This window comes from Mustela nivalis (assembly GCF_964662115.1).
Source record: "Mustela nivalis genome assembly, chromosome: 1".
Taxonomy (NCBI): Eukaryota; Metazoa; Chordata; class Mammalia; order Carnivora; family Mustelidae; genus Mustela; species Mustela nivalis.
The window spans coordinates 183459741-183486956 of NC_139020.1; the positions used below are offsets into that span (position 1 = coordinate 183459741).

Here is a 27216-nt window from a genome sequence, read left to right on the forward strand (position 1 = left end):
AACATTTTCATTCTAACATTTCTGAGCTGTTTGACTTAGAAATCCCCTACAAACTACATGATGCCTCCCCATAGTCATTTCAGCACAGCCTTCGCGTCTGCTTCCGTAACATACAACATCCTGACATGATTTCTAACTCCCGCTGTAAGACGCTGTTAAGTGTAGCTCATTTTACAATCCGCATTCTCAATTTGACCTCACCTTCCATTTTTCACGCAGCAGTATTCCTTCTAAGTTAAGTAATGCTTTAATTGTGAGTATAATTGCCCACTGATTAGAGGATTATTGTGGGATTAAAAGGTCTAATATTGAAAGGTGTGACAGCTTTGTTTGCCCGAAATAAGGTCTGTAATAAGTGACTTCCCACTTAAGAACATTGAAATTGAAACCTCAAAGGTATTTGTTATCTTCTACCACCAATCAAACCCTATTCTGACACACGAGGAAATGAGCCATATAATTATGTTGCCAGTATCAGCTCTTACCATTTGGTAATTTACACTGAGGTCTCCGGTTTACTAGCCAAGCCACTGAGATAGGCCACAATGCAGGTAAGGACAAAACGGAATGATGTGTTTGCTGCTGTTTTTCTGAGGGGAGTTTTCTTTCTTGGTGTTGGTGTCTCAATTTTTCTTTCTCTCTTTTCTGTCTCATTCCCGCTATTCCTTTGGAGAAGAAGGGGTCCACACCGAGGAGCTGGACAGTGAACTAGGTAAACCCTCCCAGCCCGCTGCCACTGCCTGACTTGCCCTGAATGCTTTTTGTCTCCAGCAAATTGCTTAATCTTTCTGTTCCTTTAGTTTGCACTTCTTCAATGATGACTTTCACTTGGGTTTATCCATGAAAGGTCCATCTTACAACCCTAGTGTTTGACTTGCAGGCATCATTCAGAGTTGTAATAAATTGTCATAAATTGTGTCTACAAAGAAAATGCCTGAGTGCATCGAGACTAGAACGAGAGTTAGCAAGTTGGTGCTAGGTAGTCTTGTGAACTGTGGATGAAAAGGAGCCAGGAGAGGGTCGACACTTGCTGCGTGCCTTCATCTCCAGTATGACCTACCTCCACGTCATTTCTTTATTGGGTGTGAGTGGTTATGTCTAGGGGCCATACAGAAAAGCAGAGCAAAACAAAACTAAAGACCCACCAAACTCATTAGGGATCTTTGTAGGAGTGGTAGCAATATAGGAATTCTCCTGATCAACTGAATAATTAATAAGTCTTAGTCTTGGACAGAAAGTCACCAGCCATGTGATGACTTTGTAGATGTAGGTGAATGGCTTGAACACTAAATACTGAGCTTCTGTGTGACATTGTCTTAGAGTGTGTATATCCATTAAATCAAGTCTTGACTAGTCTAGCCACTGCAGTTAGAAATAATTTATATTTGCAGATAATGCCAAATACTTTTATCTTTGCTGTTAGAATATATTGAATGATGTTCTATGCTAAGTTTTATGTTCAGCTTTGAACAATATTAAAATTAGTTTGCATTCCGTCTGATGCATTTACTGAAGGATAGATTGGAAAGCCCAAGGTTTTCAAACTAAATTGCACATAAAAGCCTTAACTTATTGACCATTGACCATCGTGTGTTTTTGAGATAGAAGATTGTTTAACATCAATATGAAAAGAACTGTCCTGAGATGATTGAATCAGCCTAACATTTTTGCGATTGCCTTAAGAACTGAAAACATAAATACTTAATAATACAGATTACTGTTTTCATGTGGTTTTGTTTGTGTTCATAATATAATAATCGTGGTTGACTGGAGTTATGATATAATGGAATTTAGCTCTGTTTTTCTTAATGTTGCAAACATATCCCGTTGTAAGTGATAGATATGCCGGCATCGGTCGATAACAATTGAATGGAGCTTATTTTTGTAAAAGTATTTAATAAGTTGTCCTTGTCATTGTGGTAAGAAGGACTTGAGATCCGTCCTTTGGTGGAGAACAATTTGAAACTTGTTGCATCAAGTTTACGAATTACCAGTAATATGAAAGTAATCGAAAAAGACAATTGAGATGCAGGATGAGCGCCTTAACCATTTGCTGAACTGATTTAAATCACTCTTCGCTCTTCCTAGGTCATTGATGTGTCTGACCAGTGCTTTCAGAGGATGGCTGGGAGAGATAATATAGCTGTGCATAGAGGCTTATGTGCTTCTGTGGAAGTTTGAATGCTGACATTTTTAGGAAAGCAGTTTCTCAATTTTTTTCCCTTGTAACTGTAATATTGTGGGAACTTTCCTGTAGTTGAAGTTTGGAAAAATAAACATTACTGACTACGTATATTGTTTCTTATGGTCATAATGGGAATCCTGGGAGATGGTTTGGTGACATGGCAAAACTGTCTCCGGGGGCAAATCAGGCTGCCTGCCTCCTTGTCTGGGCTCCCCTGTTGACCTGGGCAAGTCACTCCCCTTCTCTTAACTTCCCTTTCCTGATCTGTCAAGAAAGGCTGAAAGAGCAGCTCTTCCTGTATTTGTGAGGAAACTTCATGAAAGTGTGTCTTAAAATTTGTCCCTGTGATCAGCACATAGTGTTTTTTCCTAGTAGTTTTATTATTTATTTTTTTATTTTTTATTTTTTAAAGATTTTATTTATTTATTTGACACACAGAGAGAGAGCATGAGTAGGCAGAGAGGCAAGCAGAGAGAAAGGAGGAAGCAGGCTCCCTCCTGAGCAGAGAGCCCGATGCGGGGCTCGATCCCAGGACCCTGAGATCATGACCTGAGCCGAAGGCAGAGGCTTAACCCACTGAGCCACCCAGGTGCCCCTGTTTTAACATTTATTGACTAATTCCATCTTGTTGGACTTTTTACTACTCCTTATGGTACTCTCTGCCCTTAATAGGGGTCAGGAGAAGACTGTGTATGCAGAAATGACCCAGATGTGTCCTTGTGGGTAGAGATAGGACTCTCAACTTTTGTGTGCCAGACACAGTGTGTAAAGAGTAGTGTGTACACACACACACACACACACACACACACACACAGAGTTTTCTTTTGTATTCATTCCAGATTCTGTTGACAAGCTCACTGCCCATTTTCTTAATAAGAGGGTCCTAATTTCAAACAATAGCACCTGTCAGGTGTTCAGAGAACAATGAGATTCCAGATGTGACAAGAAAACCCTGTCTGTTATCTGCCTCTGAGAGGTGGGGGCGGTTGGTGTAGGTGTTGGACACAGATCATTTGATTATAGAGTTGTCATTTCTGAACTCAGTGGTTGGAGCTGGGTCTGTTGCTGCATTATGCACTTCTGGTTTGCAGAATTTATCACATGCTCTGCAGACATTTCCCCAGAATTGAAAAGTGTGCTCCCTTTTGAAATTATAGGGTATTTAGGTGCTGGCACCAACTGAGAGAGGTAGAGACAAGGAAAATGAGGTTCCCTCCCCACCAAGGCTAAGTCACAGTTTTGAAATCTATCTGTGATCATGAGCATGACTTTCAGTCTATGTGCTGACATATCTCTTCTGAAAACGTAGAACATGGGGCTGCTTCATATTTGCTTCTGTGGGGACAATTAGTACAGAATGAGATTCTTAAGGGCAGGGCTAGCTTGCAAGCAGGCTATATACATCTGTTCTGTTCCTTTCCTGTTTTCTTAGAACATTGCTATTTGTTGAGCTACATTCCAGGTGCTGTGCAAAATGTCTTAGAGGCATCCTCATTTAATCCATAGTTGACCCTTCAAGTAAATCCAGGTGAAAGATGTCGTTGCAAGATACTCAGTCACGTCTAATACTAGACTGATGAAGTGGTAGAGCAAAGGTTCAGTCCCCAGTCTGGGCAACCCCGAAAAGGTCTTAGCTGCCTAAAACAGCTGTGTCAGGTAGTTATGTTCTGATCTGATGTCCAGCAGTTGTTAGACATAAGGGCTGACCCTTCAGGTGACATCCAAGTGTTTAGTTAAAAAAATAAATAAATAATAATAATAATAATAAATTATAATGTCATAATTTTCTAGGCTTTGGCATTTTCTGTCATTCTGTTTCTTAGAACCAAAAGACAAATTTCGAGACAAAAAACATCTTCCTTTTTTAAATCAATGACCCATTTCTATTTTAAGCATTAGAAGACTAATTCCTATTATTAAGTTAATCACCACAGTGGAAGTGAGAAGTCTATCTTTTCAACAGAAAATGAGTTTTAGCTTGGAAAACTGGAAAATTTCTGGAGTTTGCTAATCTGTTCCAGAAGATGTGTTTAAATTCACAAGCGTCCAGGAATATCAGTTGATCTGCCGCATTTTTTACCTCTAGAGTATAAAGTTGTTGACTAGACAGCAGGACGAAGGTCAGAGGTGGCTTCTATTTTTTTGCACCCTCTTCAGTCCTCTGTCAAAGCACTAACCATATGGTATTTGAATTGTCTGCTTAGTTGTGCACTTAATCATTATCTTTGTGTTCCAGCGCCCACCACACCCTCAAGGAGGCAGTAGATACTCTCTAAATGTTGACAAATTAATAATTGAGTGAGTTAATGTACAGTACTGAATGAGTTTCAGGTGTACAATATAGTGATTCAGCAATTCTGTATATTAGTGCTCACTGTAAGGGTACAAAAATTAAATTCTTAATATTACCCATCTTATCTAAAGATAGGCCAAACATTCAAGGTTGCAAATTTTGGAAGAGTTGGTCCAGTGAAACACAGAGTGGTCCCCTCACACTTGCGCACTCTTCTGCCCCATGCCTGAACAAACATGTGGACGAGCCCCAATTTGCATTTTTTTAATCTTCGATTTCTCAACTCCTTGGAAAGATTTTCCTGGTTCATTTTCATTTAAATGGTAATTTCCAGCTTTGTAAGGGGAAACCATTTCCCAGGCATTTGATTTGCATCAGTTCGGAAGGCTCGGTGGATAAAAATGCCAAGTAGCATCAACATCTGCACGTTGGACCTGTCTTGCATTTTAGTAGCTATGTCTCCTGGAACTCAAAGACTTCTTTAAAACCTGCTAAGTGTTTAAGAAGAAGAAAAAAAAAAAAAAAATAGAAGAGAAGGGGGAAAACCTGTCTCTTTGTTTGCAAATAGATAACATGTGGAGCAAAAACCATGAAATTAATGTCTCTTGATATGCAGCCAAATCTGAGCAAAACATAAACTTTGAGTAATTAGCGTGTGTGTGTTTGGGTGCATGCGCGTGACTCTGTTTTCAGTATGGGACTGTTTGTGGCTCATATAAGCCCCGTGCCTTGAGGACAGAGTCATTCTTTGGAAACAGTGACCACTGGATTTTTTGAGTTTAAAAAAAAAGAATCTAGTATTTCAAAATAAGTGATATTTTAGGTGTCTGTACCATTCCGTTCATGTTGGTCTTCATAGCTGACTACTAGGAATAATGATTCACTTTGGAGTTTGGCATTACACAGGCTTGCCGAAACCGTGTATATATCCGAGTGGCTTTGAAATCAACTTAAGTAATTGCTGCTCTGCTTGAAAGAATTGCTTAGTGACACAAAACACAACCTGGTGGCTTCTTTCAGCAAGTCAGATTATCTGGGGCAATGGGCTTTTTCATAGTAGGTTTTTGTTATGGCAAAACTCACTATTAGCTAGTTAATAAAGTTCTAGCCTTTGTAGGAAACCTTATGGAATTAAGTCCGGTAGAGCATGGGCGAGTTTTCCGAAAGGCACACACATCCCACAGTGGCGTTTTACAGAAGCAGGAGAAAGGAATGTCAAGCTTCCACCTCAACTAGAGGGCGGGACCTGTGTTTCAGCTTTCCCAAGCATAGTGCTCCTGAAGGTGGGCCTGTTTGAATACAGCACTTGAGTGACGGATGCCTGCTATATGAAAGCTCAACTCCATCTTTTACTTAATTGGCAGTATTTTAATTAGAAACAAGGAGTTAATAAGATGCAAATTTCATTTTATTCCAGAGAGAGCAAAAGCAGCACTGTTGTATTGAAAATGAAAAGAAACATTAATTTTTCAGCCATTTTTGTTTGTATGGTAGGGTGGTCTAGAAATACAATGAGAAAATTGTAAATATTTAAGGTATAAGTCAGCCACTGAAGGCAAATTTTAACTATATTTCTATTAAAATCTCTTTAGTAGCTGATTCAGCACAAAGGCATCTGGGACTACATTTGATTAAGTTTTATTAGCTCGTTCAAAATACCAGTAAGGAATTGTTCCTCATGTAGACAAATACACTGTTAAATCAATATAAGACTGCATTCTAGATTGTTGTTGTTAGGATACACGGTTTTCATTGGATTTAAGGCATTTTTTTTTTTAGTCTTTCTCTTGTTGCCTCACTCAGTTGTTAAAAATCCTTAGGCTCTTGAAGAATATGCCCTTCCTGCTCTAAATGTTCCTTTATTTTTCAGAACTGCCTGCTGGTTGGGAAAAGATTGAAGACCCTGTCTATGGTATCTACTATGTAGAGTAAGTGGCTATTAATCTATATTTTAGTTTGTACTCCTCTATAATTATGTATATTTATGCTGAACAGAGTCTGTCATCTTTATAAGGTACAAACTGATACTAATAACAACAACATAACAGTTTTATAATGAAAATATACATGCACATTATAGTGAATGAGAAAATATTCCACAAATCTGAAGAGAGTAAATTATATTCTAAAATTGATGAGGGCAAGATAGCTGTGTCTTTTGTTTACCGCTATCTTACCAGGGCCCAGCACTGTCCTGGCAGTGACTCACTAAGTATTAGTTGAATGAATGAATGAATGAATGAATGAATAAGAAAAGCAAACCAAATGGATAGGTGTTCTCTTCTGAAGTACCTATTTGCCTACCTTTTGCCCTACCGAGGTCTGAACTTTTTAGTAACTACTTATTTATTCATTCAGACTTTCTAAAAGGGCCAGACACATCTTACTAATATACAAAATGTCACCAGAATGAAGAAGGTAATTCAGAACTGGCCCAAGTTGCAAGACTTTATATGCTTCTTTTTTTTTTTTTTTTTTTTAATTTTTTTATTTGACAGAGAGATCACAGGTAGGCAGAGAGGTAGGCAGAGAGGCAGGCAGAGAGGGGCAAGGGGGTGCAGACTCCCTGCTGAGCAGAGATCCCAATGTGAGGCTCCATCCCAGGACCCTGAGATCATGACCTGAGCCAAAGGCAGAGGCTTAACACACTGGGCCACCCAGGCGCCTCCCCTTGTATGCTTCTTTGCCTCTCCCTTGCCAGAGGACCATCCATATAGCTCCATTTTTCCATTTTTAGTCTCTTAAACCCTCAAGACCTCCATAGTATGTACCTTATTCTAGCACTGTCCACACACTTTGTCCATTCATTAGAACCATCTCTTATTAGGAGGTACTAAAAGAAGGGAAACCCAAGAGATTGGACATTGAAGCAGATAAACTCTATTTCACTTGCTCTGAGAGAGATGAGAAATAACTAATAAAAGATCCTTTGAAAGAAACAAATGCTATATAAATATTCTACCATCATAATCCTACCTGGTGCAATGAAGATAACTAGCCAGCTTTCTAGCCCTTATTCTGTTTGCAATGAAAAGTCATCTGATTATGCCCTGGCAATAAGAGCATATGATGGAAATTGTAAAATGCTCAGTATCTTATTATTATAAAAAATTATGAGCTCAATATAGCAAGTGTCATTGGCCAGTACTCACATTGGTACCTCTGTACCTAACAGAAAGGATTTGGTGATTTGGGACATTAGAAAAGCAAGTTCCATTTCTTCTTTGATACTCAGAAAATAAAGTTCCATCGTGTACCCTGCAGATCATCTTTCTTTCAGATGTTTAGTGGGCTTTCTGTCTATCTGGGGTTCATTTGGAGTTATCCCTCAACTTATTTGTTCATTAAGAGAGAAGGGGAAGAGGCGGTAACAACTTTATAGGAAAAAGAGACCTGATATGTATTTTTTTAAGATTTTATTTATTTATGGGGCACCTGGGTGGCTCAGTGGGTTAAAGCCTCTGCCTTCAGCTCAGGTCATGATCCCAGGATCCTGGGATTGAGCCCCGCATCGGGCTCTCTGCTCTGCGGGGAATCTGTTTCATCCTCTCTCTCTCTCTCTCTGCTTACTTGTGATCTCTGTCTGTCAAATAAATAAGTAAAATCGTAAAAAAAAAAAAAAAAAAATTATTTATTTATTATTTATTTTAGAAAAATATTTTATTTATTTATTTGACAGAGAGAGAAATCACAAGTAGGCATAGCAGCAGGCAGAGAGAGGGGGAAGCAGGCTCCCAGCTGAGCTGAGAGCCCGATGCAGGGCTTGATCCCAGGACCCTGAGATCATGACCTGAGCTGAAGGCAGAGGCATAACCCGTTGAGCCACGCAGGTGCCCCAATAGACCTGATTTGAGGGGAATGTTAGTACTTTCCCATCTGGTCCTTGTCCCTGTGCCCTGTGTCTTAGCAGCTCTACCTGCCTGCTATGTTAAGCCATTTCTTAGCATGAAACTGCCTACAAGAGTTAGCAAGTAAGTAACTAGTCCTAGAAGTGAAAGGTAATTACCCTATTTGACAAGCCTGCCTTTAAGAAATATTTTGATTTCTGAATACTGTAATCACATAATAGGTATGTTCCCGAACCTCTAATGAAGTATGATTTTGGTGGAAAAAAGAAAGAATGTATGTATGCTTGTGTGTATATGTTTGTGTAATTATATGAGTATATACATTAAGGCCATATCAAGAAAACCATGTATGTACATGTATATGTATGTATGCACGTGTGTGTGTGCCTTTTTGTTTTGCCGTGGCCTTATGAGTTTTGGAGCCTTCTGTCATATCTGGGTCTTTGTCACTTTGAGCACATCACATTTGCTCAGGTTTGCGGCATTTGGAGTTTTTTTGCCTAGGGCTTAGACTTTTAATCCTGACTCTATGTCTGTTGGCCAAAATAGTTGACAGATGTTGGTAGAGCCCTTCTTTGAACTTGGGATGAGTGCTTCTGCTCCTGTGAACTGCGGTAGGAAGTCACGCAGCCCTCTGGCTTTGCATGTTACACACAACATCGTATCTCCCTTTAATCTCATTTTTTAAAACCGTTCTAACAATCTACTTACTCTCTGTTGAATTAAAGCACCTCTCTCAGTAAGGTGCTTTCTTGGCTGTTTGGAAGAGTCAGTGGTTAAAATCTTGGGATTTGAAAGCAGGCAGACCTGAGCGTAATGCCTCATCCATGTTTACTAGCTATGTTACGTTTGGTGAGTTATTAACTGCTCGGGAATTTACTTTCCTTACCGGAAAAAGGAAGTAACAATGGGACCTATCTTCTGGACTTTACTGAAGATTTTAAAATTTTGCATGAAGGGGCACCTGGGTGGCTCAGTGGGTTAAGCCGCTGCCTTCGGCTCAGGTCATGATCTCAGGGTCCTGGGATCGAGCCCCGCATCGGGCTCTCTGCTCAGCAGGGAGCCTGCTTCCCTCTCTCTTTCTGCCTGCCTCTCCATCTACTTGTGATTTCTTTCTGTCAAATAAATAAATAAAATCTTAAAAAAAAAAATTTTGCATGAAAAACAGGTAACATCAAAGCAGTCAGGATGTGGTAAGTATTCATGTCTTCTTCCTCATCCTAACTACACCTGGACACGGGATGCTCAGCATCTCAGACCACCTGCTTTGCTCGGTTCTAATCAAGGGCCTTGGCCAGACAGGCATTTTGCTTGGGGGACGAAATGTTTCCTAACCGAATACTGTCTGCCTCCCGCTGCAGCCACATTAACAGGAAGACACAGTATGAGAACCCGGTTCTAGAAGCCAAACGGAAGAAGCAGCTGGAGCAGCAGCAACCACCGCAGCCACCCCAGCAGCCCCAGCAGCCCCAGCAGACCCAGCAGCCACCGCAGCCGCAGCCAGAAGGTTGGCTTTCCCCTGATTGTGTGGGCAGAGGAGCTTGGGGCAAAGCCTGGACGCTGACACCCCCGTGTGGTCAGAACCGGCTTCTGTGTTCACATCCTCCTGCCTGGCGGCAGACCTGCTGTCCTGCAGGGGTGGAACAATAGAGCTTCTGCTGGAACTCTGCTGGCCCAGAACCCAGACCAGCTGGGGGTGGGGTGGGGGGAGTGGGGGGGGTTGTGCAATCCCAAGCCCCTCCCCCGCCCCAGCTCTCCACTTTAATTTAGAAATAGGCTGTCGGCAAACTGGAGAACTTCCTGTTACCCCAGCATGTTTATAATACCAACTGGTCTGTAAAGCCAGACTGCTCTGAGCACTTTAGAAGGAGTTCCTGTGTCTGAAACAAGCTTCTAATCATAGGAACGTGACATGTAGGAGTCAGAAAAAGCTGGTAATATGAAATGCTTTTTGAAAACTGTAAGTGAGTTCATGTTCTTTACAAAAGTCTGAACAGTTCAAGAACGGAGAATATTGAGCTCTCCCTTGCTGGCTCGCATCCCACTCTCAGTGATAAACATAGTGCAGAATCTTTCTAGGATTGTACATAGATGCATAGTTTCGCAAAGATCAGATCATAACTTACATGTACGGGTGCGCATGCATATATGTATATATACACACATATATATTAGCTTTGTGACCTCATGCTCTCATTTAAACTTATTTCTTATACATATTTCAAAGCTGGTTAATATAGACTTACCCTCTAATTTTTAGGGGTTGGATAATTTTCCATTTTATGAATCTCTCCACTTCATTTAGCCATCTTTTATTAATAGATCTGATTAACAGTCATCTGTTTATTAATAGGGTTTTTTAGTTTTTCATTGCAACCTTTTAAAATGATAGGCTTAATAACCCCTCAACATATAATGTGTAAATAGCAAACACATGAAAATCAAATATAGTACTTTTCTTATTATAATATTGAATATAATAAATATAGACCATAGAGTAGAAGTCGGTAAACCTTTTCTTTCAGTGGCCAGCTAGTGGTTATTTTAGTGGATATGCTGTTCATGCAGTCTTTATTATAGCTGTTCATCTCTGCCCTTACGGTGTGAAAGAGTTTCTATACCCAATATGCAAATCAATTGTTGCAGCTGCGTTCCAGTGAAACGTTATATATGAACACTGAAATCTGCATTTCATGTAATTTTCATGTGTTACAAAGTATTTCCCATTTTAATTTTTTTTCAACCATTTAAAAATAGGAAAAACCATCCTTGGCTCGAAATTTGAATACAAATAGACGTTAAGGCCAGTTCGGCCTCTGAGCCCTAGGTGGGCAACCACTGCCATAGGTTGTATGTTACTGTTCTGTTTTTTGTTCTTTTTGTTTTTTTAAGTAAGTTCTCCATCTAACATAGGACTCATGATTCTGAGATCAGGAGTTCCATGATATGCCAACTGAGCCAGCCAGGCCCCCTCTAGAGTGCGTTTGGATAGAGTGTGTATGTGTATCTGTGTGTGAGTGTGTGTGTGTATGCACCTATGGAAAAGTTCTCCTTTCTACCTGCATTTCTTTTCTATTAAGAAAAAAAGTCTTAAAATATATATATATTTTTCCGAGCTGGTAAAACTTTGTGGTGTTAGAAAGTGCTGCTTAGAGAATGGGAGTGTACCGTTGAATGTATTAGCTTGGCTGGAAAGTGACTGTGTACCTCTCAGGAGTCACTCACAGTGAGGTATCTCTGGGCCTCCAAGGGGACTAGGAGCACAGTTAGGACACAGGAGTGTTGGCGAGGGGTCCCACTAGGGTTTGAGAGACGCTGGAGGACAGCACCTCGGGCAGCTGCTGAAATCACCTTTACCACCTCAGATGAGCAGACGCTCAGCTGGTGTCTCAATACCATTAGAGAAGTTTTTCCATTATTGGGCCGGCGTCAGTATCTTTCCCGATACTTTTTATTTGGTCTCACTTTGGACTCTCCAGCCAGAGAGAACTGAAGTTTTATTGTTCATATCACAATACCTCTTTTCTCAAAGGTCTTAGGAGAGAGAGACAAAGTTCTTACCAGAGAGACAGACAATCAACGGCCTTAAGAGAGAGAGACAGACAGTTACACACACAGAGATACACACAGAGAGAATCTTGATGTCCTTAACAAAAAGTGGGGACAGATGTGCGTTTCTTTTCAATCGGAGCTCTCTGTGCCTGGTTTTATCGGTTTGGGTAGTTGTATAATTCAGAAGGTGAGTCCCGAGTGAGTTGATTAGCAGCTTGAAGGAAAAACAGAACATTGTTTCTTTTTCTTATAGAATGGACAGAAGATCATTCATCGCTTGTGCCTCCTGTCATTCCAAACCACCCTCCAAGCAATCCGGAGCCCGCCAGAGAAGCTCCACTTCAGGGTAAAGTTGTTTTTATAACGGCTAGATGTTGAGCTTAAAAATTGAAAAAATAAAATAAAGGAACTTGTAACTCCCACGTCATTTCTTTGATAGTGAAAACCGTAAGGTTAGAAATTCTGCATGTATTGTTAATCAGACTTGTCGAGAAGATGAGGAACTTTTTTCGTGTAAATTTTTGCAGCTAATTATAATGCTCTGAAAATGATGACAAATTGCCATTAGGGTTTCTGAGCTTCGGCACGGTTGAAATGAGTTGGTGTCATTCTGGTTCTAAATGCTCATCCCGTATTCTTGGTGCAATTTGGTATTTATGCATCTTGTATAATGTTTCATTGGGTCCCACTCATTTACATTCACAAATTGTAGGAGCCCCTAGAGAGGTTCATTTTTTTTTTTTTTAAGTTTTTATTTATTTATTTGACAGAGAGAGACACAGCGAGAGAGGGAACACAGCAGGGGGAGTGGGAGAGGGAAGAACAGGCTTCCCACGGAGCAGGGAGCCTGATGCGGGGCTCTATCCCAGGACCCGGGGATCATGACCTGAGCCGAAGGCAGACGCTTAACGAAAAACTGAGCCACCCAGCCGCCCCGGTTCATTTTTGAAAACTGATAGCTCCAAAATCTTGCCGCTTTTGGCCTCATTACTTTTACATGATAGAGAAGATTCAAGAAGGTTTTTGTTGTTGTTGTTGTTGTTGTTTATTTTTTCTCTTTTAAATAAGAAAAAAAGAACGGCCATTATATTCAATAGACTTGGGGAATGTTTGTGGTACAGACCTAAAAAGACTAATGTTCATTCCCCGTGCATTGTTAAGGAGGTATCTTTGTGTTAGATTTGAAAAGATAAATAGAAAAACTCTTCTCTAATTTCCATCCCTCCATTATAATTTTCATAGAAAGGAGTTGTTTCCTTGCTCACTGGTCCTGTGAAGAGATGGGTAATAATACCAGTTTATGTAAGATAACTTCTCCTGGCTTGGGTACACATTTTTACGGTGCTAATGGTTTTAATAAAGATAGAACACAGCAGCTAATAACATTCATGACAGCAAGGTTCTGGCCTCCTTGGTACTTCTTAAATATAAAACTTCTTCTGCCACCTCCCGCTGTCTCCCTTCCTTGCCTCGGTGTCCTCATCTCACATCCTGTGGTACTCTCGGGAAGAAGCTATGTGGTGAACTTGGCTAGACTGCTTGATAATGAATTTTGCTAAGTTCACCACTTAGCGGAACTTTTCCTTGGGTCGGCAGTGCACCTGCCATTCTCGCAAGTGATCATGTTCAAGAGAGTTGCTCTGCAGAAACCTCTCGAATTCTGGCTGGTGCTTAGAGATTTCTGGAGATTTCTACAGCATGCATTCCACCAACACCGTCTTCCAAAATAACAACACCCACTTATCCATCCGGCTATCCTTATTTACCGGGCACCCTCCCCTCCAAACACCTCACCTGTATTATCTGCCACAGGTATTCCTTATAACTCTCCTAAAAAGTGAGGTTGGTACCACCATTATCTCCACACGCAGAGAGAGCTCTAGCAATTTGCCCAAGGCCACACAGACAGTGAATGGTAGAGCACCTGATCTGAATCCTCATTGCTATTAGGTAGGAGCAGTTAAACTGCTGGGTAAAACCTTTTTTGTTTGTTTGTTACATTTTTGTCCTTTTGTGTATGGGGGGGACACCTCCCTACACACTCGAAATCTGTGCCATCCAGGTACAGATGTCACTGGCTACATGTTGCCATTTAAATCCATTACAATAAAAAAGTGACAAAGTCAGGGGTACCTGGGTAGGTCTGTTGGTTAAGCGACTGCCTTCCGCTCAGGTCATGATTCCAGGGTCCTAGGATCGAGCCCCACATGGGGGGGGGTTCCTGCTCAGCGGGGAGCCTGCTTCTCCCTCTCTGTTTCCTGCTCCCCCTGCTTATGTACTCACTCTCTGTGTCAAATAAATAAATTTTAAAAATCAAATGTTAGAAAAATAAAAATGACAGATTCAGTTCCTCAGTTCCACTAGCCACATTTCGAGGGCTCAAGATCTCTGTGTGACTAGCGACTGCCGTTTCGGACAGGGCAGCTATGGAGTGTTGTCCGTGTCACAGAACGGGCTGCCGGACGTCACACGTCCAGGGTGTACAAACATGGGTGCCCAGAACAGTACCAACCTGGCAAGGAAGCAAGCTCCTTGGGGTCGTCCAAGAGCAGAATATTAGGTCAAGATCCCAAAGATCCTGATCGAGTCTAGAATAGTCCCTACACACGAGTACTTTTATTTTTATTTATTTTTTATTTTTAGAGTTTTTTTTTTTTTTAAGATTTTATTTATTTATTTGACAGACAGAGATCACAAGTAGGCAGAGAGGCAGGCAGAGAGAGAGGAGGAAGCAGGCTCCCTGCTGAGCAGAGAGCCTGATGCGGGGCTCGATCCCAGGACCCTGGGATCATGACCTGAGCTGAAAGCAGAGGCTTTAACCCACTGAACCACCCAGGTGCCCCCACACAAGTACTTTTAAAACATGAGCTGCTGTTCAGGTGATTTTTGTACATAACAAGATGGTACAACCGGTGACTTGTCCGCAGACAAGTCTGAGAAAATGACATGTACCACAGGGCTGCAGCAGAGAGCTCCAAATGCCACTGCTGGTGGGAGAAGACTGCTTCTCTCCCGAAGCTCCGTTATTGGATGACCCACCCACATGTGAGACGTAATAAACCGTGTGTGAATGTGAAACCCTGTGATCGTCCCTCCCTAGGGAAGCATTGAGAAAGGAAGTCAGCGGTGTCATTTCCAAGCGCTGCTCGTGTCTCTATTAAGCTGGAAACCTTCTAAGTTCAAAATATGCTAATGGATTTAAAAAAAAAATTCATTCAGTTAAACTGCCAGGCACATTTTCTTCACATTTGCTAACTTTGCCTATAATAAGGGTGAGAAGCTTAAACACCCCACCACCTCTTCCCGCCTTCTCAAAGACACGTTCCATCGGCTTTCCTTGTGCTGTTGTGCATTCATTCATTGATTCAGCGCAGATGTTTGGAGCACGGGAAGTGAATCGGGCAGTATTCTACCTGCGGGGTGTGCAAGCAGAAATCCTCTGGAGCTTACAGGGCTGGGGTGGGTGTGTACTCACCTGCAGGGCCCTTTGTGCATGGGGGATGGGCGAGAATGAGATCAACAAACCGATAGATACAATGTCTACCGTGTGGGATGGTGGAAAACACGAAGGACAGAGATAAACAGACATAAAGCAGGAAAGGGGGGTGGGGAATGTCGGAGGAGGTATCGCAGTTTTTTTTTTTTAAGATTTTATTTATTTATTTGACAGAGAGAAATCACAAGTAGATGGAGAGGCAGGCAGAGAGAGAGAGAGAGAGAGAGAGAGGGAAGCAGGCTCCCTGCGGAGCAGAGAGCCTGATGTGGGACTCGATCCCAGGACCCTGAGATCATGACCTGAGCCGAAGGCAGCGGCTTAACCCACTGAGCCACCCAGGCGCCCCGGTATCGCAGTTTTTAATAAGGTGGTCAGAGGACGTAAGCCTCACTGAGAAGGTGTCTCTGCGTAACTGAAATGCGTTTCCCTTCATGCTCTCCAAACTCCCTAAGGATGTAGCTGTTCCCACACACCCAGTCCTCAATTTTCCATGACAATCGCCGTAGCAGCAGCAGCGGCCTCCCAACAAGCCCTCAGTGCACTTGATACCACCTTTCTGGTGCCTCCGAGGACGACCTTGCATGGAGAAGGCTTCAGCCTTGCCTTTCGTTAGCCACAGGGACAGGGCTGTGCTTTGTCACCTCCCAACCAGCCTTGGGACTGCTGTAGTGACGGGGAGGTTCGTGAGCAGAGCTGTGACTCTGGGCAATTTAAAAGAGCCTTTTTAAAAGCCGGAAACTTTTGAAATATGCAATTAAAACTTGTATGTGTGCCCAGAGACCTTTTGAAAAAGGCCTTTTTGCTATAGCTAACCAAAAATAACTTTCTTTCCTGGGTGCCAGGCTCTGGTGCAGGAGTATATGGAGACTTTTTCTCCTGGGTGTTTTGTTTTTGTTTGGATAACACTTTTGGATAGAAAAGAAATAGGACAGATGGGGAGACTACAGCAGGCAGAGGACAGGAGATGGGAAGTCTAATTAGGAGAGTTTAAAAAGTCTAAACATGAAATTATGTCCACTGTTTGGGATATCCAGAGAAATTCCAGTAAGTTCCTCAATGAGAAATGCCTAACAAAACCAAAAATAAAATTTGTTTTGTGTACAAAATGTTACTGTGCATATCCTCAGGGAAACTCACTAAAACCATATGTAGTGTGTTTGGAAGTTATTTAGCTGTATAGCTATTAATTTATTTTAGATGAGACAACTGAATTCGGACGTTGTATAGCTGTTGTTAGTAACTAATTTATTCAGTTTAGATGTTTTGGATTTTTAAAGAAATATTTTAAGCCACGCGTCCTAAACTTCTTCAAACAATAAATTTTAGTAGTGGACACATCTGGGCTCGTTTATGAATTGTTAAAAGATGAAAATTAATAGGAAAAATGACTTAAATTTAGAATTCAATTCAAAGTAATGACTCTTCTCATTTGAAAGCAGTGATTCTATGTTTTTATCAATCATTCTTTGTGACCGTATGTTTCTTAGTATTTTATATGTATTTTCAGAATGTGTTTTCTGTTTGATTAGATATCAAGAGTTTTTGCTGTATTGGTTTGACAAGTAGAAGCCAAGCCCAAGGCAATACATTGGAGGTTGTACTTCAAAATAGAAACTATAGCAAAACAGAAGATGCAAAGATCTATTTCATCTTGTGTTAATAACTTGTGGCAGCGCGATTGCTGTCAAACTACATGAACTGAAACCAAGAAGTGTTTCAGAGGATGGATATCAGTTCCATTCTTTTCTGTTTTCCTTTGGGTCTCTATGCTGAAACCCTATAGGGACCATATCCCCCTTCTTAAACAAAGGGGTCTGGGACCCCCCTTATTACTGCAATCAAGAGAGGACTTTCCTAAGACACCTGAAGCACAGGAGCTCAGACCGTGATCCTTAAGTTGTGTCAATGCTTACCGAAGTCATCTTTTCACTCGTAGTGACATTCCTTATACTCTTCTTGTTTTCATCCAGGCAAACCCTTTTTTACACGAAACCCTTCTGAGTTGAAAGGCAAGTTCATTCACACGAAGCTGCGGAAAAGCAGTCGTGGGTTTGGCTTCACGGTCGTGGGAGGGGATGAACCTGATGAGTTTCTGCAGATCAAGAGCTTGGTCCTGGATGGTCCTGCCGCACTGGACGGCAAGATGGAAACAGGTAGAGAAACCACGTGGCCCTCGCATTTCCTGTGCGGTGAGATTGCCACCCAGCCCCCGAACGAGAGAAAGCAGCATCACGATTGCATGGCTTTATAAATGCTTTTTTAAAACACTGTGAGTCCGCAAGATCTCTCCACTAGAGAAATGCGGTCCCTGGTAGAGAACTTCAGAACTTTGAAGCCATTTGAAATTTGGGGCACTGTTAGGGTGCTATTGAATATAGTAAAACGGTTATTTACTAAAAAATTAGATCTGTCTGAATAGAAGAATTCTAATCTTGGATTTCTGCAGCAAGAATTTTTTTAAAGAAGAAATCACAGTGTTGTTTCAATGATCATTATATTCTCATTAGCACGGAAGACACTAGATGCTACAAGAATATCTTATTAGCAGTCAAAAGAAATAATAGAAGCAGTCTCTTTGTGCCCTGTGATGCCACCCCCAAATTCCTTTTAGTTCAGCTTCCTATTGGTAGGATCTTATATTATAACGTTGATAGAACTTTTTTTGGCTATCTTTTTTTTTTAACCCGGAAACTCTTCTCTTTTGCAGGAGATGTCATTGTCAGCGTGAATGACACCTGTGTTTTGGGACACACACATGCACAAGTTGTGAAAATCTTCCAGTCCATTCCCATCGGTGCCAGCGTGGACCTTGAACTCTGCCGAGGTTACCCGTTGCCTTTTGACCCAGATGACCCCAATACGAGTTTAGTGACCTCGGTGGCCATTTTGGATAAAGAACCAATTATTGTGAATGGGCAGGAGACCTATGATTCGCCAGCCAGTCACAGCAGTAAAACAGGCAAAGTCAATGGCATGAAGGACGCCAGGCCCAGCAGCCCTGCTGACGTGGCTTCAAACGGTTCCCATGGTTACCCCAATGACACTGTCTCTTTGGCTTCCTCCATAGCCACTCAGCCGGAACTCATAACTGTTCATATAGTCAAAGGGCCAATGGGCTTTGGCTTTACTATCGCAGACAGCCCTGGTGGCGGGGGCCAAAGAGTGAAACAGATTGTGGACAGTCCACGGTGCCGTGGCCTGAAAGAAGGGGATCTTATAGTGGAAGTTAATAAGAAGAATGTGCAGGCTCTAACCCACAACCAAGTCGTGGATATGCTGATCGAATGTCCAAAGGGAAGTGAGGTCACGTTGTTGGTGCAACGAGGAGGTATGTATGTTTCTTTTGTTCTATGATTTGTCTTTTTTTTTTTAACCCAGGATCTGTTGTTTAATTTACCAGTCCTCAGGTGACTTTGGGGGACTTTTTAAATGTCTACTCTTTAAAATCATTTTTATTTAAGTATTGGAAATGTATTCAAAATACCTCCTATTTCTGCCAAATAATAGCCTCTATAGAATAAAGGTTGTATTTGTATATTATGCTATACGCATGCAGTTAGAGTGAAACTTTTAAATGTAAATCACATTGTGCTTTTAAAAAATCATTAATATTTTTATCTCTGTACTTATTCTTCTGAACCTGGCCTGCACAGTGTGCATGCAAAATGTAGCTCTTGGTAACTCTTCCAACCTCATCTCACAGTCCTCTCCCCTCGTCTCTGTGCTCTAGCCACCTGGCTTCTTTTCCAGAGTGTCTTTAGTGTTCCAAGCCCTGGGTGTCTCAGGGCCTTTGCACGTCCTGTTCCCTCTCCTTGGTATGCTCTTTCCCCAGCTATTCACTTGGCTGGCTCATTCTCACTCAAGTCTCCTCTTGTGAGAGGGCTTCTTTGATTACTTATTTAAAGTAGTCCCCTTCCCCCCTCTGTCAAGTAAATACATAAAATCTTAAAGAAAAAGAAGAATAAAGTAGTCCCCCAGGGTGCCTAGATGGCTCCGTTGGTTAAGCTTCTGACTTTAGCTCAGGTCATGATCTCAGAGTTCTGGGATTGAGCCCCGCATCAGGCTCCCTTCTCGGCAGGGAGCCTGCTTGTTTCTCTTCCTCTTGCTCTGCCCCACTCCCTGCTAGTGCTCTCTCTGTCTCTCAGAGAAATAAATAAAACCTTTACTATTTTTATAAATTTTTTAAAATATTATCATCACTATTCATTGTTTTGTGTATTTAGTTATTTTTCGTTGTTGCTCTTTTTAACTAGAATATAAGATCCATAAAGCAGGGCTTATATCATAGGCTCATGTCTACATGTTGACCGTTGTATCCCAGCATTTAACACAATACTTGACTCATGCTAGACATTCATGAATGAAAAGAGATTGGGTGAATGAATGAATAAGTGAATGGGTGTGCGATTATACTTGGTAGGAATGACAGCTCTCCACCAATCATTTGAAAAACATATCTCAGCATACCCACATTTTAATGAAGTAGTGAAGGATCTCAGAGAAATCTGTTCTAAATCTTGAGACATTAGACTTTCTTCTTTCTGCTGCCTGTATCCCCTACCTCTGCCCCACCAGGAACTCCCAGGACCTCGCACTGAGGAATAGTTTCTACACTATTGAAATGTCTTGCTCCTGGATATGTACTTGTGACTAGTGCTGATTGATCACCTCACACCATGGGCCTGAGTCTTTGCCAACATGATTTGCTTCATGCACAGCATACTCTGGCCTTCTGAGAAGAGATCAGGAACTAGACTTTTATTTCTTCTTGGTTCCATTACAACAGAGGACCTCACGTGTGTCACGGCAGCTGTGTTCTCATGCTCTCATGAAGTTCTGTGGTCAGAATGACTGGGGTTGTTGGAAGAAAATCTAAAATTCAGAGCAACTGTCTCTGTGAACTGAGATGCTCAGCCAACCCTTCTTCAACAGTTACAAAAGCCACTGAGCAGATTTAATTTTTTAACCTGTTCTCTTTAGCAACGCCATTCTTAACTCTCTGCTTGTACCTAGATCACATGACTGCACAGATCCTTGTTTTTTCAGCATTGATTGAAATGTAGTAGAAAGTGACTTGAGCTTCAGAATGATGAAGTAATGGTGATGATGATGATGATGGTGGTGGTGGTGGTTGTGATGGTAATGATGGTAGTGGTTGATGGTAATTGTGGTGGTGGTGGTGATGGTGATGGTAATGATGGTGGTGGGTGATGATGGTGATGATGATGATGATGATGACAATGACAATACCTGATACTTAAGGATAATCCGGCAATTTACAAAGCACTTTTCATACCAGCATATGCCTTTCTTCTCACTCTTATCATGTCCTTGAAAGGTAGGAAGCTGCCAGCCCATAACATGACTGAGAAGTTCAGCTGAAATCTGTGGTTTTCAGTTCTGTGCTCTGTCCGACTTAACTCTGCATCAGTTAGTTTTTGCATTATTGCTGATTTCTGTGGCCAGCAACTTGAAAACGTAAATGGTTCTTGGTCCATCAAGGCCAAATCTGATTTAGCCACTGCTCATCTAATGGTCACAAACCATACTGCTCTCCTACCTGATTTATTTGCTCCTTCATTTCATCTGTCATTTCATTCTTTTTTATTAGAGTCACTGTAAGGAGACCAAAAAAATAAAATAAAATAAAGTTTCTTTACAGCCTACTAACTTACCACAGTTAGTGGAACCATTTCGTAATGAACATGTCCAGACTACCAAACAATTGATTATAGAAACATACCCCTTGGTTTCAAATGTGTTTTCATTCTCTCTTCTTAATTTCTAAGACGTTTTTGTTAATGCCATTACATTTTATAAGCTGAAATTAACATGGAAAGAACCAGAATATATTGCCACATTAGTCAACATCTACATAGTTTATTCCAGAACCTGAGTAATTTAAAATCACTATAACATCAGCAGTCTTTAAAATACACCATATGCCTTGTGTTTGATTTATGTGTTGGATAGAAAGTTTGCACATCTACATTTGGCAGGCTAGCACCAGTGACTATTAATCTTTCTAGGAAGCATATAAATATATTTGTTTCTGCCATATATTAGTTATTGGAACTCGGGCTGACATTTTAATCATCACCCCTGTATGGTGGGGCTGTAAATGAGGAGGTTTGGTGAAGCAACAAAGACAGCGTCTAGGTTGAATGAGAAAGTAAACGGCCACTTTGCCAATTCTTTCTAATGAATCTCATTTCTGTCAAAGCTCCTAGTAAACAGGTTGATAAACTCGTGATTCTTGTGAGTCTTGGGAATTCAGATCTTGAGGATGAGGCTTTCCGTGCTTTAAAGAACTGGCCTTATCTACTTTGGGACAGAATGAGCTACATTTATATTTTATATTCATTCTCAGTCTCCTCATTTTTGAGATCTCTTCTTGTTAATATTGGGGACATTTTGAACTTTGGTGTTTTTTTTTCGCCAAGCTGGAAATCAAGCAGAAGTTGGAATATCATTTGTCAATTTCTGGACAGTTTTCCTGGACCAGGCATGGAGTTGGTGGGAAGTGCCCATCCACACAACCCAGCAGCTGGGACCCTTACTGATTTATTTACAAGTCTCTTCTCTGTAAACATCCCCTTGTCTACTGCTCTGTCAGTGACATCATTTGTGGGACAGTGCCTTCTTCCGAAGCCTGGCTCCCCATCTTTCCATGGCACTTCCCTTTCCTCCTGCTCCCTCTGCCATGCAACCAGGAGAATGCTTTTTATTTATTTTATCTTTACATAGTATTTGCATACAGAGAGCCTGTCGTCTGACACCAGTGTGAATCTAGAGATTTTTTTTGAGATGTTGGAAACTAATGCTAGAAGGTGATTACTATTTAAAAAAAAAACTATATATATATACATATATATATGTATGTATATATAAAAACTATATATATATACATATACATATGTATATATATATAGTTTTTTTTTTAATTTATAGAAAATAGTTTGTCCTGTAAAAGTTTTTGTTTCGTTTTGCTTTGCTTTTTTAAAAAAAGAGATATTATATATAACAGAACTGTGTGCCTCTCTGTGTATTTTGTATCTTTGGGTAATTCACACCAATAAGTAGGTGAAACAGTCTTTAAGATGTAATATTGGGTTGAGTCAGAATACTATGTTTCAAGATTTGGCAAAACTTTGGCAAAGTGGAGAACGCAAGTTTTGCTTTTGAGAGTAAGTGTGTATTGAAAAGAAGGCTGGGGACGCCTGGGTGGCTCAGTGGGTTAAGCTGCCTTCGGCTCGGGTCATGATCTCAGGGTCCTGGGATCGAGTCCTGCATCGGGCTCTCTGCTCAGCAGGTAGCCTGCTTCCCTCTCTCTCTCTCTCTGCCTGCCTCTCCATCTACTTGTGATTTCTCTCTGTCAAATAAATAAATAAAATCTTTAAAAAAAAAAAAAAGAAAAGAAAAGAAGGCTGACCTGGGGGTATAGGAACCCACCATTAGTTCCCCCTCTGCTCCTAGCTGCTCTGCGCCTCTGGCCAGGTTCCTGCTCCTGCTCGGATCTCATTTCCTTATCAACAAAATGGAGCTAGAGCAGCTGAGCTAGATTCTGAGCTAGATCAGCCTCAGAGCAACATTTTTTGGCTCCACCTTTATGCCCCAAATGGTGTCCTTGATCTGTTTAAAAAAAAAAATTCAACTGAGCCTCTCTCTCTCTGTTTGCCTCTCTGCCTACTTATGATCTCTGTCTGTCAAATAAACAAACAAATAAATAAATAAATAAATAAATAAATAAATAAATAAAAATTTAAAAAGGGGGCACCTGGGTGACTCAGTGGGTAAAGCCTCTGCCTTTGCAGTTCAGGTTATGGTCTCAGGGTCCTGGGATCGAGCCCCGCATCGAACTCTCTGCTCAGTGGGGAGCCTGTTTCTCCCCGCACCCCCCGCCTGTCTGTCTGCCTACCTGTGATCTCTTTCTCTCTGTGTCAAATAAGTAAATAAATAAATAAATAAAATTTTAAAAATTCAACTGAGTAAATTTTAAAGACTGTACTGGCTCTTTCTAGTGATTCATGAATCACGCAGCATCCCACCTAGCAGAGAGAAAGGAGCTCTGAGGAGCTGTACTTTTGCATGTAGAAAAGTAGTTATACAGGCAAAAAACAGGTTGGTTGTGGTAAGGTCACCTTCCTTTAGGGGAAGGCAGGTATGTGTCAGGCAGGTGACCTCAGGTGACCAGGTAATTCCATATGGAATGGTTGAAGATTTCATTCCTGGGAGAGGCCCAAATGGTAGCTGAGTATTAGGTCTCAGTTTGGTGATATGGTGCGTAGCATATGTGACTCCATGTTGGGCCTGTTGTCTCATTTTTAACCATCCCCCCCCTTTTAATCAGACTCTCAGCCTGAGAGATGGAACCAAAATTTTAAGGTATTAGCCCTACTCCCAGCGACTGCTCTGGGGTTCTCATAGTTTTTGCTAAATCTCTCTGTGGTATTCACAGGTCACACCTTGAGGTGCACTTTTTTTAAGTCAGTCATTCTCTTCATTCCTTTTCTGACATTCTGATCTTGGAAGATCATTTGCTTTCTGGTTAGCAGCTGCAAATGTGCATATAAAGCGTTTGAGAGAACATAATGCACCGGGGAGTCTATTAGGACTATTATAAAGAGGATAATCAGCCATGTCTGGAATGTACTTCGGAGTCATGGAACCCAAGACCCAGACCAGTCAGAATCAAGTAAGTCAAAGATCCCATTGAAGAAGAGGGGTTGCTTTTCCAGGCCAACTGGCTTATTTGGCGATAACCCAGAAGTGTGAATCCAAGTGCAGCAAGTAGTATTGGCCATAGAACAGACACCTCCTTGCTCGGCTAAATGCTCGTCAAGGGCTACTCTATTACCAAGCACAGCTCTGGCTAGAGAGTCTAGGAATTTTGGTTGGGCAGCTGTTGCTTTAGCAGTGGGTTCTGTAAGACTGTCAAGAGTTAAGGAGAGGGTTGGGGTGCCTGAGTGGCTCAGTAGATTAAAGCCTCTGCCTTCAGTTCAGGTCATGATCCCAGGGTCCTGGGATCAAGCCCCGCATCAGGCTCTCTGCTCAGTGGCCAGCCTGCTTCCCCCCCTCTCACTTTGCCTGCCTCTCTGCCTACTTGTGATCTCTGTCTGTCCAATAAATAAATAAAATCTTTAAAAAAAAAAAAAAAGAGTTAAGGAAAGGGTCATGATCCTAGCCTCAGGGCATTTCCTTCTGGCCAGAGCAGTGATCTTCCAAAGGAAGCTGATCTTCAATCTTGAGTGTCTAAGTAGTGGTTCCTGTTTCCTCCCTTTTAACTGTTTTTAACAGATCTATAGAGAAAAGAGCACGAGATTCTAGAGCCAGATGATGCAAGTTTAAATCCCAGGTCCTACTTTTATTTGCTTTGTGACCTTAGGCAAGTCATCTGACACCCCCCCCAAAAAAGGGAATAATACTACTTAATTGCATGTGCATGACGGTGGTAAAATAAGAACGCATTTGTGCTAACTGTGGGCCTAGAAGTAATCACATTAAATCAGTCGAGTTTTACTGGTACTACCTAGTATCAGAAGCAACTGGGTAGGGCTGGCTTTTTATTTAAAAAAAAAAAGGGGTGGGGTCGGGTGTGGCCAGGTGGGTGGCTCAGTCAGGTAAGCATTCTGCTCTTGATTTCAGCTCAGGTCAGGATCTCAGGGTTGTGAGACTGAGCCCCACATCAGGCTCTATGCTCAGTGGGGAGTCTACTTGCCATCTCTCTCTCTCCCTCGCCCTCTGGCCCTCCCCCGGCTCATGCTCCCTCTCTCTTTACCTCTTGCTCTCAAATAAATAAAATAAAATCTTTTAAAAAAGAGCTCAACCCAGATGTACAGTGTATTAATGATGGTGGGTGACCTCCAGACATCTTGTATTTTTGTAGGCGCTACAGGGTGATTCTGATGTACAAGTGTTGCAACCATTCTTAGGCTCCTGCCCTCATGGCCCTTTCCCATTTAGATACTGTAACGTCCACCTTGGAGGATAATCGGGTTATAAAGTTAAACAGCTACTTTCACTTCTGAATAATCCTCTTCTTTGAAAGTTTACTTTAGAAGCAACGGGTTGCTCCATCTTTCCTAAGGTCCCTCTCACTCAGCTTCATAGTCACACCTCATGTTTAGAAACATGATAAAGAGACGTTAAAAGCCAAAAATTGGGTATGGAAGCGGCGGCGGTGATGGTAAGGATCGCATTCCTGCTCTCACTGATCGAGCATGTGCCTGCGCCAGCCGTCCCTGTTACCATGGTGTAGACACACACTTCAATAAGACCTCACTGCACCCCGTCATTGTGACTGCCTTGCACAGCCATTGGTTTGCATTGTGATTCTGAGTAGCGTCCTCTGGGAAATGAAGACAGTGATTGCTACCCCCTACCTACACTAGGAAAACAAATGAAGAAATTATTTTTGCTTTCAGTGTTGCAATGCCACAGCTAAATTGGCTTCATAGAAAGCAAAGGGGAAATTTCTGGTTTGGTTGCAGAAGTTATGTATAAGACTCTTCCTTACGGGATGCCTGGGTGGCTCAGTCGTTAAGCATCTGCCTTTGGCTCAGGTCATATGTGCAGGGTGTTGAATTGAGCCCCATGTTAGGCTCCCTGCTCAGCGAGGTGCCTGCTTCTCCCTCTGCCTTTCACCCTGCTTGTGCTTTCTCTCCCTCTAATAAATAAACGAAATCTTAAAAAAAAAAAAAAAGGACTCTTACTTGCTTAAACCACTTAAAATAAAACAGTAAATACTTCCACCATACATAGTTGGCTCTAAACGTCTTATAGATCATGATTTGAAAGAGCATGAGGTAAATAAAATCTTAGCTCCATTTAGGAACCAAGGATGCAGAGGCCCAGAGAAGACAGTGATTTTCCCAGAATCACACCGCTGGTTAATGGCATAGCCTGGATTTGAACTCAGAAATTCTGGTTCATAGAGACTGGGCTCTTAACCACTATGCTAAACAGCATCTTGGCTTATAGATGAGAGACTTCAATACTGTAACTATCATAGAGTATATCTTACGTGTAAAGTCATGAATAAGGTCCGAAGTCTGTGGGCAAATTGATGCCACTTAATTTTTCATCAAAATGTACTGATGATATTTATATTTAGTTCATTAACTCCTCATTGATCCCTATAGGAAAAGCAGTATCTGATCTCCTCATCTAAGCACATCATTAGCATTAAATCCTTGTGTGTGTGTTTTTCCATCTGAAGTGATGCAAAACCGTCGTACTTAGAACTGCAGTGAGCTCTGTGCCCTAGTTAAACCCGGGTGATCGGATGCCCCTCTTCTCTCTGCCCTCTGGTCTTGGGCTGGAGAATGAATTGCAAATTGCCCCGCTTAAGCATATGACTGGCAGAACCTCTCAGATTGAGGTGCACGGCCTCCAAAAGGAGAATTCAGGTTAGTTGCGGAGGGATGTCTGAATTGTGATAGAGTTCTGCGCCTTCACATCAGCAAATTCTGCCGGCTCTCCCTCTCTGTATGCCCCGGCTCCTACCTCCCACTTCTTCCCTGGCCTCTGCCATCCATCATACGGCACCTGGCCTCACAGTGGCCTTGCGGCCCATCTGAGAGCTTCCCATGGTCCGCTCTCCGACGAGAGTGATTGAAAGTCAATTGCATCACGTCAGTCCTCATGTCAAAATGACTTCTCATCATCCAGGGTCAGCTCCGAGGTCTGTGCCAAGGCCCTGGCACCTGCCCTGCTCTCCCTTGGAGTGTTTCTTCTTCCGGGAGCCACAGGGCTCTCTCACTCACGTCCTTCAGGCTTCGGCTCACGGGTTCTTTCCCCCAAGAAGTTGCTCTGACCTGTCCATAGAAAATACCAGAGAACC

At 41.8% G+C, this 27216-nt stretch overlaps 1 protein-coding gene across 25 annotated transcripts in view; it reads left to right on the forward strand.

Moving 5' to 3' along the window:
• The window catches only part of MAGI1 (membrane associated guanylate kinase, WW and PDZ domain containing 1), a 627461-nt gene that overhangs the window by 531528 nt on the left and 68717 nt on the right, over positions 1-27216 (forward strand). For 11 of the 25 annotated variants that reach the window (XM_082726709.1, XM_082726696.1, XM_082726700.1 and 8 more), the window contains 6 exons: positions 677-712; positions 6349-6406; positions 9688-9833; positions 12132-12224; positions 17345-17527; positions 18082-18702. In XM_082726709.1, coding sequence (XP_082582835.1) covers positions 677-712; positions 6349-6406; positions 9688-9833; positions 12132-12224; positions 17345-17527; positions 18082-18702 — 1137 coding nt within the window. Of the gene's footprint in view, positions 1-673; positions 713-6348; positions 6407-9687; positions 9834-12131; positions 12225-17344; positions 17528-18081; positions 18703-27216 lie in introns of all 25 variants that reach the window. The other 14 variants (XM_082726685.1, XM_082726703.1, XM_082726704.1 and 11 more) reach the window with 2 other exon arrangements.